The following is a 16,503-nucleotide window of genomic DNA, read 5'->3' as shown; positions in this document are numbered from 1 at the left end:
TTGTGTGAAAGCGCTCATGCAATAGATCACTGCCGTGTTTTTTTTAATTGATACATAATAACTTCCTTCAGTGTGGTGTGTTTATTATCAGGATAAACGTGGCTCTGCAGAATAAAAGCACACAGACAGATTGTAGGTTTGACAGTGTCATTTTATTGTATATCTTCACACACTTTTAGAACAGGCTGGTTTAGTTAGGTCACCCACATACATACATCCACACATACACACTCATTTAGTAATAATAATTAGCATTGTTATCATATTGAGGGATTTTACACTCTTCTCTGTGTCCTTCGAATCCTCTGACAGAAACCTCATGCAAATAGGAAGGACAGAAGAGACGAGATCACAAGAAGAGAAAAACATCCTTTAGAGTGAGTGATGTGCTCCTTTGATAGAAGGAACATACTGAAGTTTTAGTAAGTTAAAGGAGTTTGTCTAAGACCACAGGTGGAGCTGCTTCCGGTCTCCTCTTGGAACACACAGAGATTGGATTTAATTATACCAATTTCCAGTGTTGTTCCAGGTTCAGAAAATATTTGACTGGGTTCACATATCAGAGTCAGTGCTGGTTTTACAAGGCAAGAGAATAAATAACAGTTGGATCAGGAATTTAAGTTTATAACATTCTAGGGACTTTAAATAGATATTGGGGTCTTAAAGTTGAGCTACAGTCTTGTGTTGGGTGTCTGAGTGGAAGTGGACTTAAACCAGAGCTAATGATATAGGTTCGTAATTTTCTAAAAGTCCTAATTGACATTGTTGAAAACTTTTCACCTTTCATTCGTAAGACTTCTTAAGCTAAATTTGTTAGGGTTACGAGTCAAGTTGTTATTTGGCGTTAGGCTGCATGGGTAGTGATGACAAGACTGCAGTGTAAGTGGTTGATGATGGCGATTTCATTCTTTCTGTTTTCACTGTGACATGCATAAAAAAAAGGGTCTGAGCAGAGTTCGAATATATTTCTGCACTTATTTCAAGAATTTGTGTCCTCACTGCAAACTCACTCACTGCACATGTGCCAGATAAAAAAAGACTTAATGCTCAATTCATGCAGCGCAGGTATGTACTGATATTTTAGCATCCTTGGCCGTGTTGGATGTGTGGAATGTGTATTCACATATGATGAGTTTCTGCTCTTGTTTCACCAATTCTAAAAAGTACTGAATCTGTTCAAACAGCTCTTGCAAAAAGACCCTAATTATCTATTTATAGCTCAGATACTTGCAATGTGACACACCATTAACAACCATTACCAGAGATTGAGAGGCTGTTATTTCCATGACGAAAGGTGAAAGGCAAGAGATAATGTGACAATGTGTTGGAAATTCACAAAAACTGAAATAAATACCTGCAACTTTTTTTATTTCTTACCAGCAATTGTAAAGAAGTAGACTATCTTCTATTTAAATGAATTCAACATCATCATTGTGACTGCACATTATCTCCTGCAGCTGCTTCACAGTAAAATCATCCACCAAATGGCAGCAGATGTCAGGTCGATAAGAAATCATTTTTCTTTTGTTGCATTATCTATTCCTATAAATGCTTATGCACAGACTTGTAAGCTGGACACACATTACTGTTGAGTTGGTTTTCGATATGATTTGCATATGATAACAAATGGAACCTATTCCAGTTTTTATGGATCTTTTAACCCCCAAAATCCAGAAAGGTAACTTTAAAACTTACTTGAATCATGCAGGAATATTTTTTTAGTTAAAAACCAAATCTGACCTGTCAATGTCAATCCAGTCAGGGCCAAACTCTTCGATGAAAGAGAACCAGATTAGAATGTTTTCGTACACCAATGAAAACTAGTCCTTGTTAAAGTTGGATTTCTCAGTGACAAAAAACATGGTTTCCAAAGCTAAGCTTGCCCCAAACATCAGTCTCATATACAGGGATATCGCTTAAGCTACTACGAGTTATTTGGTTGAAGATTTTAGCCTGATACACTTCACAGTACCGGAAGTGTTGAATTTCAGCGGGATTTGAACCCCCAAACCTGGTGATGCTGGTGCTCTGTTCTACTTTATAAACTACATGGAATCACCAAACACCACTCATTCCAACCAATTATTGGTCGAAGCCATGGGTTCTTTCCTTGATGTCCAACATAATTTCTATGCTGGTCTCCCAAAGCAAAGTCAACACTCTCCCATTACTATAGGGTAGGGTAGATAAAAAATACTGAAATTGCAGAAGTTACATTAAAAACATTCATTCCCACATGAGGCTGATCTGAGAACTGCAGAACCTTTGGGAACCTGAAGTACAGACACACCTCCAGTCATTCTGGTATAACGTCCACACTCACACAGAGCGACAACAGCTCTATCTAATGCTAAGTAGTAACAGTTGTCAAGTAGAAATGGCACTCGGTAACCATGAAGATATATAACTGTATTAGTTCCGGTAAACAAAAAACACCATCAACCACAAAATCAACCACAACATCAACGGTTCGGTGTCACGCTTGAGCTTTCTTGTGGAGGTCCTTCAACCTCTACAACCTCTTCATACTTAGTCCACAGGCACAAATTTAGCCTGATTTACTTGATCAATATCTTGTACTTGACCTCAGTCTGAGACAAGACATAATCAGAGAATTTGCCTGAGCTCTCCAAAGTCTGGATTGGCTAAAACCAGATTCCTATGTCTGCAAATTTAGCCACAGAGGTTTACAAAAAAATAAAAATAAAAAACAACAAATATTTGGGTCATTTTGATCCATCCATTTATAAATCCAATCTTGTGCATGAAGGTTTCCAAACTGACTACCAAGACTTCTTGAATTCCAGAAAACATACAGGGGTCAAACTGTTTGGAATAGAAACTGTCATGTCCTTTCCATGGCAGGACATTGCTTTTGTTATAGTGAAGTCCAGGATAGCTTTGTCCATCATGGGCAATGTTATGGTTACAGATCATCCTTTGCGGCAGTTGGGTAGCGAATAATGTGACATTCATGTTGTAATGCAGCATGGACAAGAGTTTAAGGGTCAGAGTGTCCATCAACAAGACTCAAGGTCTTTCCTTCAGAGGAGGCTGAAAATGACATAGGTGACTGTAACAATTTTCAAGTGCCTACTACCACAGCATTTGCTGTATATACAAAGAGCATCACTTTCCTCCTTAAGTGAAATTACCTCAAGCTCCTGTGTCCTTATTTTGTAAAGCCCCATGCAGATGGCATCAACATTACTGAGGGAGGTTGGGAAATAAAAATTAATTCGGCTCCTGTGTAATTTAATTCATGCTTCCAGATGGCATGTTAACCACAGTCAAATAACAGAACACGGTCTGGAATAGAATTAGTGCCAAAAAATATACAATTCCTCAGAGTCATATGATATATGAACATTAATGTCTTTCAGTGTGACTTAAACCTTCTGAGGACATCTCCAAACTCCATTAAGAATAAACATGTATAAATTAATTTAGAAGTTAGTAAAGGGTGCTGCAGAACTTGACCACATTGTCACCACATGTTTTACTTTTGTGTAGTATCAAAGTTATGCAGTGATAACGGTGCATACACCTGGGAGTACAGGAACAGCTGTAAGCTATTTCAGAATACTTTGATTGGAGCCAACGTGCCAAATGTTTTAAAGAATTGTAGCTCTGGATGGTGGGAAAATGTGGCTGTAATTATTATTGGGGTTGTGTCTACACTCAGTAAGTTCCAGACAAGATTGAAAACACTAACCAGACCAGGTAATGAAATTCACTGCACCTCCCTCCGAAAAAATACATCTAGTCTGAATGGGGATTAAGACAACACTGAATCATCTGCCAGTACAAAGCGATAACAGACTATATTTCTTATTGGCTAAGGGTCACATTTTACTATCTGGTGTCTTTTTTTTTTTCAACACACGCCAATGTCACACACATTTGTGACAGTTTCTAACAGAGACTACATGACAACCTGTAAAACAAGTGCACACTGTGGGAGCAGGTGTACGAAAAGGAAAAACATCCAACTCTTACACTCAATTCTTAGTTCTAATGAGAGCAAACATCTTGTTGTATTAGTGTAATGCATTACTTGTTAAAGAAGCTGATGGAATTAATAAGAATCTATTCATATTTATGTAGAATAAAACATTTATGAATGTATCAGACCAATGGACCAAGAGGTTCATTTCGAAGTTTCAACATAAAAAATATTACAGATGTGTGATGCATCAGTCGAGTGTGTTGGAATTGACTCTTAAAAACTGCACCACCCATTACTAGTATTACACTGCTGAGACTTTTCTTTCTGACCCTGATACATCTTTCAGTTTACCCAGAGGATTTTGAAGACATCTGCAAAAGGTCAAAAGACACTGCCCAACCCTTAGAAGAGAACATAAGATTCACCTGAACTGGACCATGTTTTTACCAAAGATTGGCAACACACTGCTTTGCTATAACCCATCTTGAATCAATTTTTCTACATTTTGGGGGAATTATTTACATACAGACCCTTGCTGATGAAAAATATTGCTTTTCACTCATGTCAAATCGTCACTAACAGTGGTTAGAAATACACCAGCATGTACTATACAAATGTTACTGTCATTGACAAAATATACTCTACCTTTTCTGTCACGAAATATCCATATTGCCACGCCTATCAATCTGACAGCATACAAAACATCAATATGTTACAATTTCAAAAAATAAATCCTAAATGAGACGGCTTTGCAATTCTTTAGGAGGACTGCCCTAGAGTTGTTTGGTAAAGTAGGAGGCTATAAATTTAGTCCACAATCGGATTTCTCAATAATAAAACTGAGATGTGTTTAGAGATATACAAAGTGAAAAGGGAATATTTCAAAGTGTAGAATGGGACTTGTGTGGTGTCTACATGTTGTTGACCTCACATTCAGAGAAAGAGACAAAGACGAGAACGATGACGTGTCCCGTCTCTGCTCTGTATGGTGCTTTGTTTCTTTCTAAAAGTGCCTATTGTTTATTCTTTCTTACGTAAGAGCTTTTCTCTGCCGAAAGGCCGACGCACAGGAAGCAAACTGATCGATTCGCCCTGGAACTTCCCATACAGGATCCAGTTGAACACGTAAAATCTGAAATGCTGTCTCTCCTAATTCATAAACTACCCACCTAATTCCACTTTCTTGACAGACTTTAACAAAACGTCCCCTCTAATGAATGAATCAGTCTTCCCTCTGTCAGTCAGAGTGAATCATCCACCCACATCAGTCTCCCTTCAATTCCAAAACAGCCAATTTGTCCCCGGCATGTTTCCAAACCTCCGTCATCACCCAAGATAAGATTGGATAAGGAGGTGTCTTCAGCTAAATGTTCAACTATTTAAAGTTGTTCTTTTCTGGTTGGTGAAAGACAGACGCAAGAAAGACAGTGTAGATTCTGTCTGAGACATAACGCACTATGCAACAACCTTGTTCACAGTATTTATGTCATGTTCATTCCATGTGGGTGAGACAGGCAAAAATGGGAATGATTCCGCTGTTTACAAGTTTTGAGCATTCACAAAAGTGGAACAATGCGGAACTGGTTGACTGAGAAGTATAAATCTTGTGCATTTTCAGTAAAAGCATAGTGCTTTTACAGACCATGCACAAGATTCATTAATTGAATTACCAGTGAATGGCAAATTTGGGTGCAGTGACATGTCAATAATGAAATTGAAGTTGAATCATTTCAACTGGACTTCTTTTTTCTTTGTTGGAAACATTGCACTTGGTTGAATATCCCTTTTAAAAAATATGTTTTTTTAAATGGATTCGTGTTCTTCTAAAAAGGACTAATGTATCGTTTGGCTATAATTGGATCAGTCTCCTTGCTATAGTTTGGAGGCTATGCCTAAAGAGATATCAATTTAACTCCACAAACAAATAGGTTATCAATTTATCACTCTGACTGACCACTTTACTGAAATCTACAGATGCTTTCTAACAGGCTACTGTAGTGTACTGTTCATGGCCTTTGGTAGAGATTTAGACATTCTACATCAAAAAAACAAATTTCCAGTGCTACGTAATGGCACTCAACAGCTGACAAAAGATTCCTTGCGCTGACATTTTTAGGATTGATCAACCTTGATTACAATCTAGATAATGCTAGTAAATGCCTCTTCTCTTGCGTAATCATCCAAACCGTAGCCCATAATAATTCTAACTCAGACTTGAGTAAATCATGACTACTACTATATCCTGCTGAACCTGCTTCTATCAAACATCCAATACCCACACTGGTTTAACTAACAGCCGCTAAAAAGGCAACATTTATTTATGGTACATAACTGACCGGTCAACACAACATCCCTTGGTACAAAATCTCCAGAAACACTATCAAGGTTTGACGTAATTTGCCTTCTGTTCATCCCTTGTTTGGATGAAAAAAGTTTTATCTACTCGTGTCTATCAATCACACTGTCTCCATGACAATGATGACTTTGCCACTGTCCTCAGACATGGGCGTAGTGGTGGAGGTGGGGTTACACAGTGTAAGACCTTCCCCTGTGGTTATCTGACCTCTGGCAGGGCAGTCCACACTGTCATGGAGATCAGTGCTATCTTTCTCACCTTCTCCTCTCCTACCATCCGTCTTTCTCCCCCCCTCTTCCTCTCCCTCCTCTTCATCTTCTTCCTCCTCCACCCGACACCTGCACACCTCAATTCCAGAATCACCAGTCAGTCGACGATGTCTATACTGACTCTCATCAGCTCCCATGTCCTCATCTTCATCGTCGTCATTGTCTTCTTCCTCCTGGTTATCCTCTCCACCTTCCCAGTTGGGAGGGCCCGGTTCAAAGACATCCACGCATGGTGAGAAGAGAGTCTGTTTTGGAGGGGACTGAGTGGCACGAGGTGAGGGGGAGAGTGAGGAAGTGTGGCCAGAAGAAGATACACCTTTGTCAGACTGGTGCAAAGCAGTGAGGGGGTCCAGAAGTAAAGCAGGGGCAGGAAGAGAGGAAGAGGACAGGGGTGGAGGGGAGGGAAGGGAAGGAGGAGAGGGAAGACATGGGGGAGAGGATGGGGGTGAAGGTAGGGACAGGGCTGAAAGGGGTGAATGAGAAAGACCAAGAGAAGATTCAGATTCTATATTTATGGCTGGGCAGGAAGAAAGGGAAGAGGAGCTTATAGGTGTTGGGAAGTTGAGCACTGGGGCAAAAGGAGACAGCAGACCTGGCCTAGAACCAACATCAGAGCCAAAACCAGTCTCAGTACTAAAAGAAGCATGGGTATCTGAAGGCAGTGGACCAGGTCTAAGGTCTAACTCTGATGACTGAGATGGCAGCACAGAAGATGATGAATGGGCTGTTACTGAAGCTTGACCTGGAATAGGCGCAACAGGTAATAGGTGCTCAGGCAAACCTGACCCAGCACTTTGAGAAACCAGGACTACAAGTGATCCAGGTGAAAGCTCTGGGTTCTGGATTTTGGGTACTGGAGATGAAGTGAGTGCAGCATCAGTAGTTAAAACAACATCTAAAAGTGTATTTTTTGGAGTTAGTAGGTGGTTAAGTGTGGAATCTTGGATGATGGTGGTTTCAGAGTGTGGTTCCAGCACTAAGGTAATATTTGTGGATACTACTTCTGGTTCTAGACCTTTGCTTAAGTTTGTAGGTACTGCGCCTGGAGAATGGGTAATTATTGTAGGGTCTACCTCTGTAGTTTGGATAAGGTCTGTAAATTCTGGGCCTGATAAGGGGGTAAGATTTGTTGGTGCTAGTTCTGGTTCTAGATCCTGGCTCACATTTCTAGGTACTGCATCTGGAGCTTGGGAAAGTATTGCAGTTCCTTTGACTGGAGTCTGGGTGAGGTTTGAAGATACTGGAATTGGCACAAGGCTAGGATTTCGGTCCAAGGTTGCAAGACCGGCAGAGTCTGTTACCAGTACTATAGTTCTTCCAACATCTGAAGCCAGCATAGAGACTGGGCTAGTAGGAATAGTGGTTATATCTGAATTCCTTGTTAAATTGAAGGTGTCTAGGGGTTTAATGGCTAAAGGGCTGTTAGAAGAGCAAGCTGTGGGGGTAGAAGGGCCTGATATTGGGGTGATTTTTTGGCTCGGGTTAAATTCAGGGCCCTCGTTTGGCCCATCAATGCTTATTATTTGGTTAGAGGGGAGTGTTGCATTAAGAGCATTTGGACTACTAAGTGTACTCAGGCTACAGGTGCTAACTTTTGGGGTACATGGTGCTAGGTCAAGCTGTTTCTTTAATGGAGATGTAGTTCCAACGGGTAAAGCATCAGTAACAGGAGAGGACACAGATTGAGGTGAGGCCGCCCTGGTGACAACCGCAACAGTAACAGTCTGGTTGGGAACCGATAAGTCCGTGGCAACAGGTTCCTGTGCTCTGGCAGCATCTGCATCACTGGTGTCAATAGCCGCTGTAGTAACCATCCTCTCATTTACCTCCAAACAGGTAGTGGCAGCAGCGATGGCCTCCATGGTGACATCAAGAGTGAGGGGCAGAGCCTCGCTGGGTGTGGAGGCGTGGCTTGTGTCAGTCTCATAGGTGACAGGTGCTGATAGGGAGGAGCTGCATGGAGAGGATGGGCAGCAGGAATCACAGGAACAACTGGAGCTACAGGAAGGACACACATAATTCAAACAAAGCAAACAATGGACTTATTGATAATTCTTCAGGTCCAAATCTGAACAAATCAACCTTAGCTTCATCAATCTACATAACTTGTGTTGTGAAGTATCATGCAAAGCACTTCGCATAGTATAAAGGAGTCGTAGACCAACATGAAAACTTCATCCAAACATATGGTGGAGTTCAAATGTGATTTCTGGCCATAAACTAATATGTTTTCTTTATCTGCTTTTTTAAATATAAAAAAATATATATATTATTATGTTATGAATTTAGATATAGAATCGGTTTGAAAACATGACTCCTTCTCTTCAGATTCAAATTCTAAGTTTATTACCAGATGTTTTTGGAATAGAAACCAAATATTTTTTGATGATGATGCTGAAAACAAATTGAGTGTTTATAATATATTCAACTGTCCTCTTCTTACCCTACCAGTATTTATATAAGTATTGCCAGATGTAGAAGCAATAGTATTGGTAATTGCCATCACAATAAATGCAGCAGTACCACCTTTGGTCCTACCAGTAGTACCAGCACAGTTAACTAGCTTGCAGTGCCATCGTCACCGGCGGTTGTCTTAATAGTGCTAAATGTGAAGCACATGCCTGACACCAGTATTCCCAAAAGAGTAATTAGTGTTCATAGTTCTACTCCTTGTATACCCAATAGTCCCATGTCCCAGTAGCCTTACCAGCATTCCCAGTAATCACATTCGTATTTCCTTAACCGCCAACATTTTTCCAAAAGTTTCCTACTGCTGCTTTTTTTCCTCTCTTGTTGTTGCAGTGGCTGAACCAGCAGTAGATTGTGCTGCTGTGTTACCTGTTGTCGGAACTTAGCGAGGAGGGTCCATCGCTGACTGGCCGGTGCAGCAGTGGGTCGTGCTGTGTGAGCAGGTGGGGATCAGCGGCGCGGGGTGGCTGTGGATATCTTGGGGCGGTAAAAACTGAGCTGTAGGGAGGAGGTGGGGTGGATGGCTGAGCTGCCACCTCTTCATACGATGGCAGCTTAAGGGAGGCCAAGAAACCTAAACACAGAAGATTGAAGTGAGGTTAAAGCAAAGTTTAAAATTCATATTTTCAATATTGATTAGAATTTTTGAAATCTCATCAACCAATATTTTATTCACAATAACATAAACTACATATTAGATGTTGAAACTGAGAAAATTTTACCATTTCATGAAAAATATTAGCTCATTTTGAATTTGATGGCAGCAACGAATCTCACAAAAGTTGGAAGAGGGGCAACAAAAGGATGAAAAAAACATTATTAACATGAGTGTGTATAAAAGGAACATTTTGGAACGGCAGAGCTTATTAAATGTAAAGATGGGCAGACGTTCACCAATCTGAAAAATTGCACCCAAAAAATTGTGGAACAATTTCAGAAAACTTCTCCTCAATGTAGAACTGCAGAAACTGCACGTTCTCTGGGCCAAGGCTCATTAAATATGGTCTGAGGAAAAATGGAAAACTGTTCTATGGTCAGATGAATCAAATTTTTTGGAATTCTTTTTGGAAACCATGGATACACTGTTCTGTGTACTAACAAGGAGAGGGACCATCCAGCTTGTTATAAGAGGACAGTTCAAAAGCCTGCATCTCTAATGGTATGGAGGTGCATTAGTTCCCATGGTGTGGGCCGCTTACAGATCTGGAAAGGAACCATCAATGTTGAAAAGTACATAGAGGTATAGCAACATATACTTCCATCCAGACAACGTCTCTTTCAGGGAAGGTCTTGAATATTTCAGCAAGACAATGCTAAACCACAAACTGCATCCATCACAACCGCATGGCTGCGCAGGAGAAGAGTCGGGGTGCTGAACTGGCCTGCCTGCAGTCCAGAAGTTTCACCAATAGAAAATATTTGGCACATCATAAAACAAAAAAGTCCAGCAAAAAAGAGCAGCTACAATCCTGCATCAGACAAGAATGGGACAACATTCCTCTCCCAAACTCTCCTCACTTCCCAGATGTTTACAGAAAGTTGTTAAACTTAGAGGGGATGCAATGGTAAACATCCCCCACTTTCAACTTTTGTGAGATGCGTTGCTGCCATCAAATTCAAAATGAGCTAATATTTTCCATGAAATGGTAAAATTTCTCACTTCTAATATGTTGTTTATGTTCTACTGTGAATAAAATATGGGCTGATGAAATTTGCAAATCATTGCATTCTGTTTTTATATACATTTTACCCGTTTTCCGCAAATTTTTGGACGTGGGGTTGTAATTGATAACGTTTGGAAAAGCTCAAATCTGGGTATTTTACCAAATTGTAACCAGTACAAAATTTAACAAACAACGAGAACCAATTCTACAAGTTCTTTGTCTGAAAATAAGTAGAATTCCTCTTTAAAGCAAGTTGTCACGGCCACACTAGAAAAACAGTACGTCACTCGACAGCCGAGCATCAATCGCATACACACAAAAAACAAGAACTGGCTTCATTGTCTTGATGCTGGGAATTTAAAAGCAGCTCTCAGACAAACAAACAGTCGTGTGTCTTACTGAGGTCCAGCATGGAGGAGGGGTAGGAGTTAGCGCCATGATAGGCCAGGAGGCTGATCTCTCGCTGCCTCTGCTGCTGCTGGATTCTCAACTTGGCTCGGCGGTGTCGGTAGGCACAGCAGCAGCTGAACAGAATGAGGACGGTCCACAGCAGCCAGAACCCTGAACACACACAGTAATATATTTTCAAGACAAACCCCCCACCACACACACACGTGGACAGATGGTTTAACCTGACTAACCTGAATTTAAAAGTTAAAAACGAGGGCTGCAAATTAGTTTCAGGTAGATGCCATTTAAACATTACATATGTTGCAGTACTTAAAGTGGCAATTTAAACTTTATGAACCTTTTAGTATTTCCTGTTTCTACATAAATTAACAAACAACACCTTAAGTCCTAAAGCTGCACAAAATAAAACCAATTAAATAAATTACACAGAACTTACACTCGTTAATGTATTGTATTGGAGAACATGGTGTAATCTTAAATATTTGCATATAGCAAGAGTATGTGTACCTGTATGGGATTTTCAATTAGTTTGACCATTGTGTGATGTTTGAGTCATTATTGGGAATTCTCTCATTTAAATAGGAGAACTCTGATCTTTACAGCACAGGTTTGTAAAAGTGTGTCATGGCTAGAATATTACTTTTCATAGTAACGCTGTAATATTCTGACTTATGAAGTTTAGCAATATTATTACTAGTTCCTGTATGTAGTTATGCATCACCATGTTCAGGGACTATACTGGTTTTGTTTTTAAAAGTCTTTTTAAAAGACCCTTTTCTGGTCTACTCACATGTAGACTCACACTAACTGAGACTGGTGATGGACAGCAATGTATTTGTGCCGCACGAAGATGCAAAGCAGTACAAGTTGGAGCGGAATCCCTGTCATCGGTTAAATCTTTGTATAGTAGGAGCCATGGCGCCTTGTAGTGGAGTGTGGGCCGACAATATCTGACCAAGTGGATTCAGTCGAAGCATGAAGAGGGGAGTTTTTAGCTGCCAGCTGTTCAGGCCCATCTAATTTTGTGTTTAAATAAAGCTGGTCTATCTTCGGGCTCTGTGAAACTTGGTGGAGGCCGTATCAAGATCTGAGCCTGCTTTGCTGTCTCTGGATCTGGACGACTTGCCATTGTTGAGCTACAATTTCTGAGTTTACGCGCAGATTCTACAGGAATGTGTCAAAGTACCCATCTTTGAACCGAAGCTCAACAGAATATGGATCATGCAGCAAGACAATGACCCTAAAGATGGAAGTCCTTATATCAAAGAATGGTTAAGTTCTCAATCCAAGCCCTGATTTCAGTTCTGTAGAAATGCTCTGGAAGGGTTCACTAACTTTCAAGCACGATTGTATATGCACAAATCTCCAGATGCCATGCACCCCAGTAAAACCTTTTAGCTTATCAATGTGAAACCTTATAGATCCACCGCTGTGTTCAGTGTATTTTAAAAAAACATTTTGGATGTGTGCCACTACTGAATGTCTACGGGGGAACACTGTAAAAAATGGTCTTTTACAGCATAACGCTCCATATTGAGAAAAAAGTTACATTTATAAAAATTAAAATATCAACCCTTATTGTCATTGAGCTCATATACATATTGCACATACATATAACATGAAATTCTTTCTTTGAATCTAACCCGTCCCCCTGGGGGGGAGCAGTGGTCAGCCGTGGGGCGGCACCCAGGGAGCCATCGCTAACAATGCTATATGAACCAGACCCACAGTAAAAAAAGAAAACTTACACCAGAGTTCGTAGTAGTAGGTGCAGCAGCCAGTCTCTCCGCAGCAGTGTCCCGTCTCACACAGGTATCCTCCGTTAGCGTTGGCCCCAGGGCAGTACCGCGGTCTCCCCAGCAGGGGCAGGCTGCCACCGGAGTGGTACTCCATCGCACCCCTGCTCTGCCCAGAGTTAGCCCCACGCCACCGTTACCTGCTCCCCACTAGCCACTAACTAGCCGTTAGCCACTGAAGACGTGATCCTGGTTAGAGTCCAACTACATTTATAGATTTATTTTTCAACTCAAGTTTCTTCTGTGTGTGGGGGGATGGTATTGAGTTTGCTGTGTTAACTGTTAGCCGCTAATTGTTTCAAGAATAATCTACATGTTGAGAGCAGACAAAGCAGCTGCTAGCCTGGGCGATTTCTGACAAACAGCTACTGAGCTCATCAGCAGCAAGATTACAACAAAGCAGGGAGCATTCAGGGACCACAAACTTTTAGGGCCGGCCAATAAGATGTTGGTCCAGGTGTGTTTTTACTACTAGTCAGATATTAGCTGCAGACTAGCACCACCAACAGGTGCATTAAAACACCTCTGCTAGAAAACACTGGTATTAGTACTGATTACTGGAGGTAAATACTACAAGTACTGCAGCTGTTGCGGAGGACCGGGTGATGGAGCGTGACAGGATGACAGGCAGTCAGAGGTCCTCAGCTGGAGAGAGAACAGACAATAGTTTATTGATAAAAGGTACGACAGTACGTCACACGCAGCTGAAACGTCCACTTTTACAGGCCTGTTTGATATTCTTCACCGCTCCGGCCCAAACCACAAGTGGACACAAAGCTTCCACTCACATGTCACGCACATGCACGTTTGTACTTCATTTGTCAGGACCATTACTGACACAATTCTTTCAGTGGTTCATGGTCTTTCTATGTCCGTATTAAAACAAAATTCACAAATACACTTGTACTTTAAAAATCACTTCAGTCGCTTGTCCTCTTTTCACACTGGCAGCAAAGAGCTCAGTCTTCATTCAGCACTGTAATACAGATGTTAAGATGGATGGATGTGTGAACAGGTCCACCAGGCTCAGGGGCCTGAGAAGTCTTAGGTCCCTCTGGGAATGAGCGTCTGTATGAAGTGGCAACCAAAACCACAGGCACCTGTTTCTCACTCTTTAAATACTACAAACAATGATTCAGGTGCCATGCACCAACAAAAATAATTGAACATGGCCTAGAAATACCCAAAAATGCAATGTGAAATACATATCAATCTATTCGCAATTGTTTGTTTTTTTTTTACTTATTTACATAAAAACGACCATCACGTATCCACAAAACCTAGACAAATTACAAATATTACAAATATTAAACGTTATAAACTTATATTTTATATAAGTTTATAAGAACTTCTTTATCAGTTCATCACTCTAAGCTCTAAGTGAGGACTGGTCTTCCCAGTCTTTTAAACTAACATTGGATGTACAACAATTCTCACACAGACAAGAGCTGAGATGGACTCACAGTACAGGTTGGTGGTCTGAAAAGAGTTTTTACAAGGCCAAGTTCTCCTGCATGCTGCAGTGCTGCGCGCACACACACACACGCATACACACACACACGCATACACACACACACACACACGCATACACACACGTGCGCGTGCACGCTGGTGTAATGACAGCCTTTCCAGAGTGGTAAACATGATGGCTTATAGTCAGTGAACGCATCATACACATACACACAGGCCATATGTGAAAATACAAATGTATATACAACCTGTATATGTTAAATTACACAAGTCTGTGTACACTGACTGACTGCAGTACTCTGTGCATTTCTTTTGTAAGTGCATGTACTCAGAGCTGCCGTTAACGGTAAAATCTCCCGGTAGCTAAACAAAAACAACCGTACCACTCCATCCGTTCGTCCGCCCGCCTTGTTGTCAGTCCGCGGTCAGTTCTGCTGCTGTTGTCGCTGTGATTAGTGTTTGTCTGTCGGTGTGTCGGTGCTCGGTACCGCCGGGGCCTCCTCTCTCCGTCTCTCCGGTTCCACGCCTCCTCGCTCTCCCTCCTCGGTGCGACCCTCCGCCAGCCCCGCCGCCATCAGCTCCAGCGGCACATCAAGTCCGCGCCGCATGAGACGACACACTTTCCGCCGCGTCGCTTATGTAGATTTCAAAATAAAAGCCACCTTCAACAGCTCGTTTTACACTGGGACACAATACCGCCCAAAGGAATGCGATGAAGCAGAAAGGAGCCACATAGGATAGATGGATAAAAACGTGCGCAGCGTTTAACACATGATTTGCAGAGGAAACAAACGATTATACAGGTTATATTATATTTATCAACAGCATTAAAACAGTGCAAAAGCCAAACGCTAACTCTTATACCCTAGATAGTACAGAAACGAAGCACTAAAATGAAAGCATAGTTTTGTTTCACCGCTGATTGAAGATTTTCTGACGAGCTGCGCACTTTGGCGAAACATGAGCCTTCTGTTCTGAAAGCGGAAGTCGCGACTGCGCCTGTTTCCTTCAAACTCGACAGATCCGACGTTCCAGCCATGAGCCAGGAACGGTACCGAGTCCCCTGCAGTACAAGACCAGGCTCGCGGTGAAGGCAAAGCATAAGAGAACTTAGTTAAACCGCAGGTCTTTACCGTTATTAGTATTGTTATCTAAGGTTTACGCTTATGCCCACATGTTTGTTATGACCACAGTATGTAACATACACATTTTTATATTAAAACGCCTTGATGTAGGTGATTGAAAACAATGATAGACAAAACAAGAACAGTGAAGGAATCTTACTGCACAAACACAACGTATATTTACTTTGTGTTGATATCTAAATTTTAGAAGTGAAAAAAGAGATTATAGATTCTTATGGCGGACGCTCTGGCTTCTGATTGGCCTGAGGTGACAGGCTAAGGGCCAATCAGAGTGCACGCTGAGGGAGGCTGGCGCTCCTAGCAACAAGAGAGAAACTTTTTATTTTTTATATATTCTTATCAGCCTGTTGTAGAGCTCAAGTTTCTCCACTTTCTTTATGAACATATACCACAATACACACTATTACATATATTTATTTCATATTTTTACTGGATTTGTAGGTTATGTTGAAAAACAACAAAGAAAAACATTTGTTTTGTGAAACACATGCATACACAGTTGTTCTTGAACGTTTGTGAATCCTGTCAACATTTTTCTGATTCTCCTGAGTTTTTTTATTTTTTAAACAATGGAATGATAATCAGATGTGAGTCTAGGAGCCCTAGCTTTATTTTAAGAATAGAAATCTGGGTGTTCACCGTTAAAGTCTGATGCTGACAACACAGGTTTATAGGAAATTTCTAAAAAAACTTGGAAGAGTTGTTGAGGTGGACTTTAGTAGATCAGAGATCAATGTTGTAATGGAGCTTAAAGGAAGAAGCCAAACCACTTTTATGAGTATAGAGAATATGAAGGTACATCACATCTTAACTGTTGCTCTTAACCGGAGCACATGGACGCCACCTTTGGAGTTATGCACTCAGTCTGCGACATTAGGTACGTGCATATCGTTAGTATGACTTGGCTAAGAGGTTATGTCCCATTTATTGGAGATAGGCAAAGATAGGGCAGCATTCCTCTACTCTCTGTTCCT

General features: G+C 41.1%; 1 protein-coding gene across 1 annotated transcript; it reads right to left on the bottom strand.

The window, feature by feature from the left end:
* Positions 1-3,503: 3,503 nt before the first annotated feature.
* On the bottom strand, positions 3,504-15,266 carry LOC137137178 (uncharacterized). The gene is made up of 5 exons (XM_067523113.1): positions 14,768-15,266; positions 12,867-13,559; positions 11,107-11,268; positions 9,413-9,617; positions 3,504-8,572 (listed from the first exon to the last, which is right to left on the bottom strand). Exons 2-5 carry the CDS (start codon positions 13,009-13,011, stop codon positions 6,406-6,408), a joined length of 2,679 nt encoding a protein of 892 aa, XP_067379214.1. The 5' UTR covers positions 13,012-13,559; positions 14,768-15,266; the 3' UTR covers positions 3,504-6,405.
* Between the last annotated feature and the right edge of the window lie 1,237 nt (positions 15,267-16,503).

This window comes from Channa argus, chromosome 12 (assembly GCF_033026475.1).
Source record: "Channa argus isolate prfri chromosome 12, Channa argus male v1.0, whole genome shotgun sequence".
NCBI lineage: Eukaryota > Metazoa > Chordata > Actinopteri > Anabantiformes > Channidae > Channa > Channa argus.
This window is presented reverse-complemented; position numbering and strand designations above follow the sequence as displayed.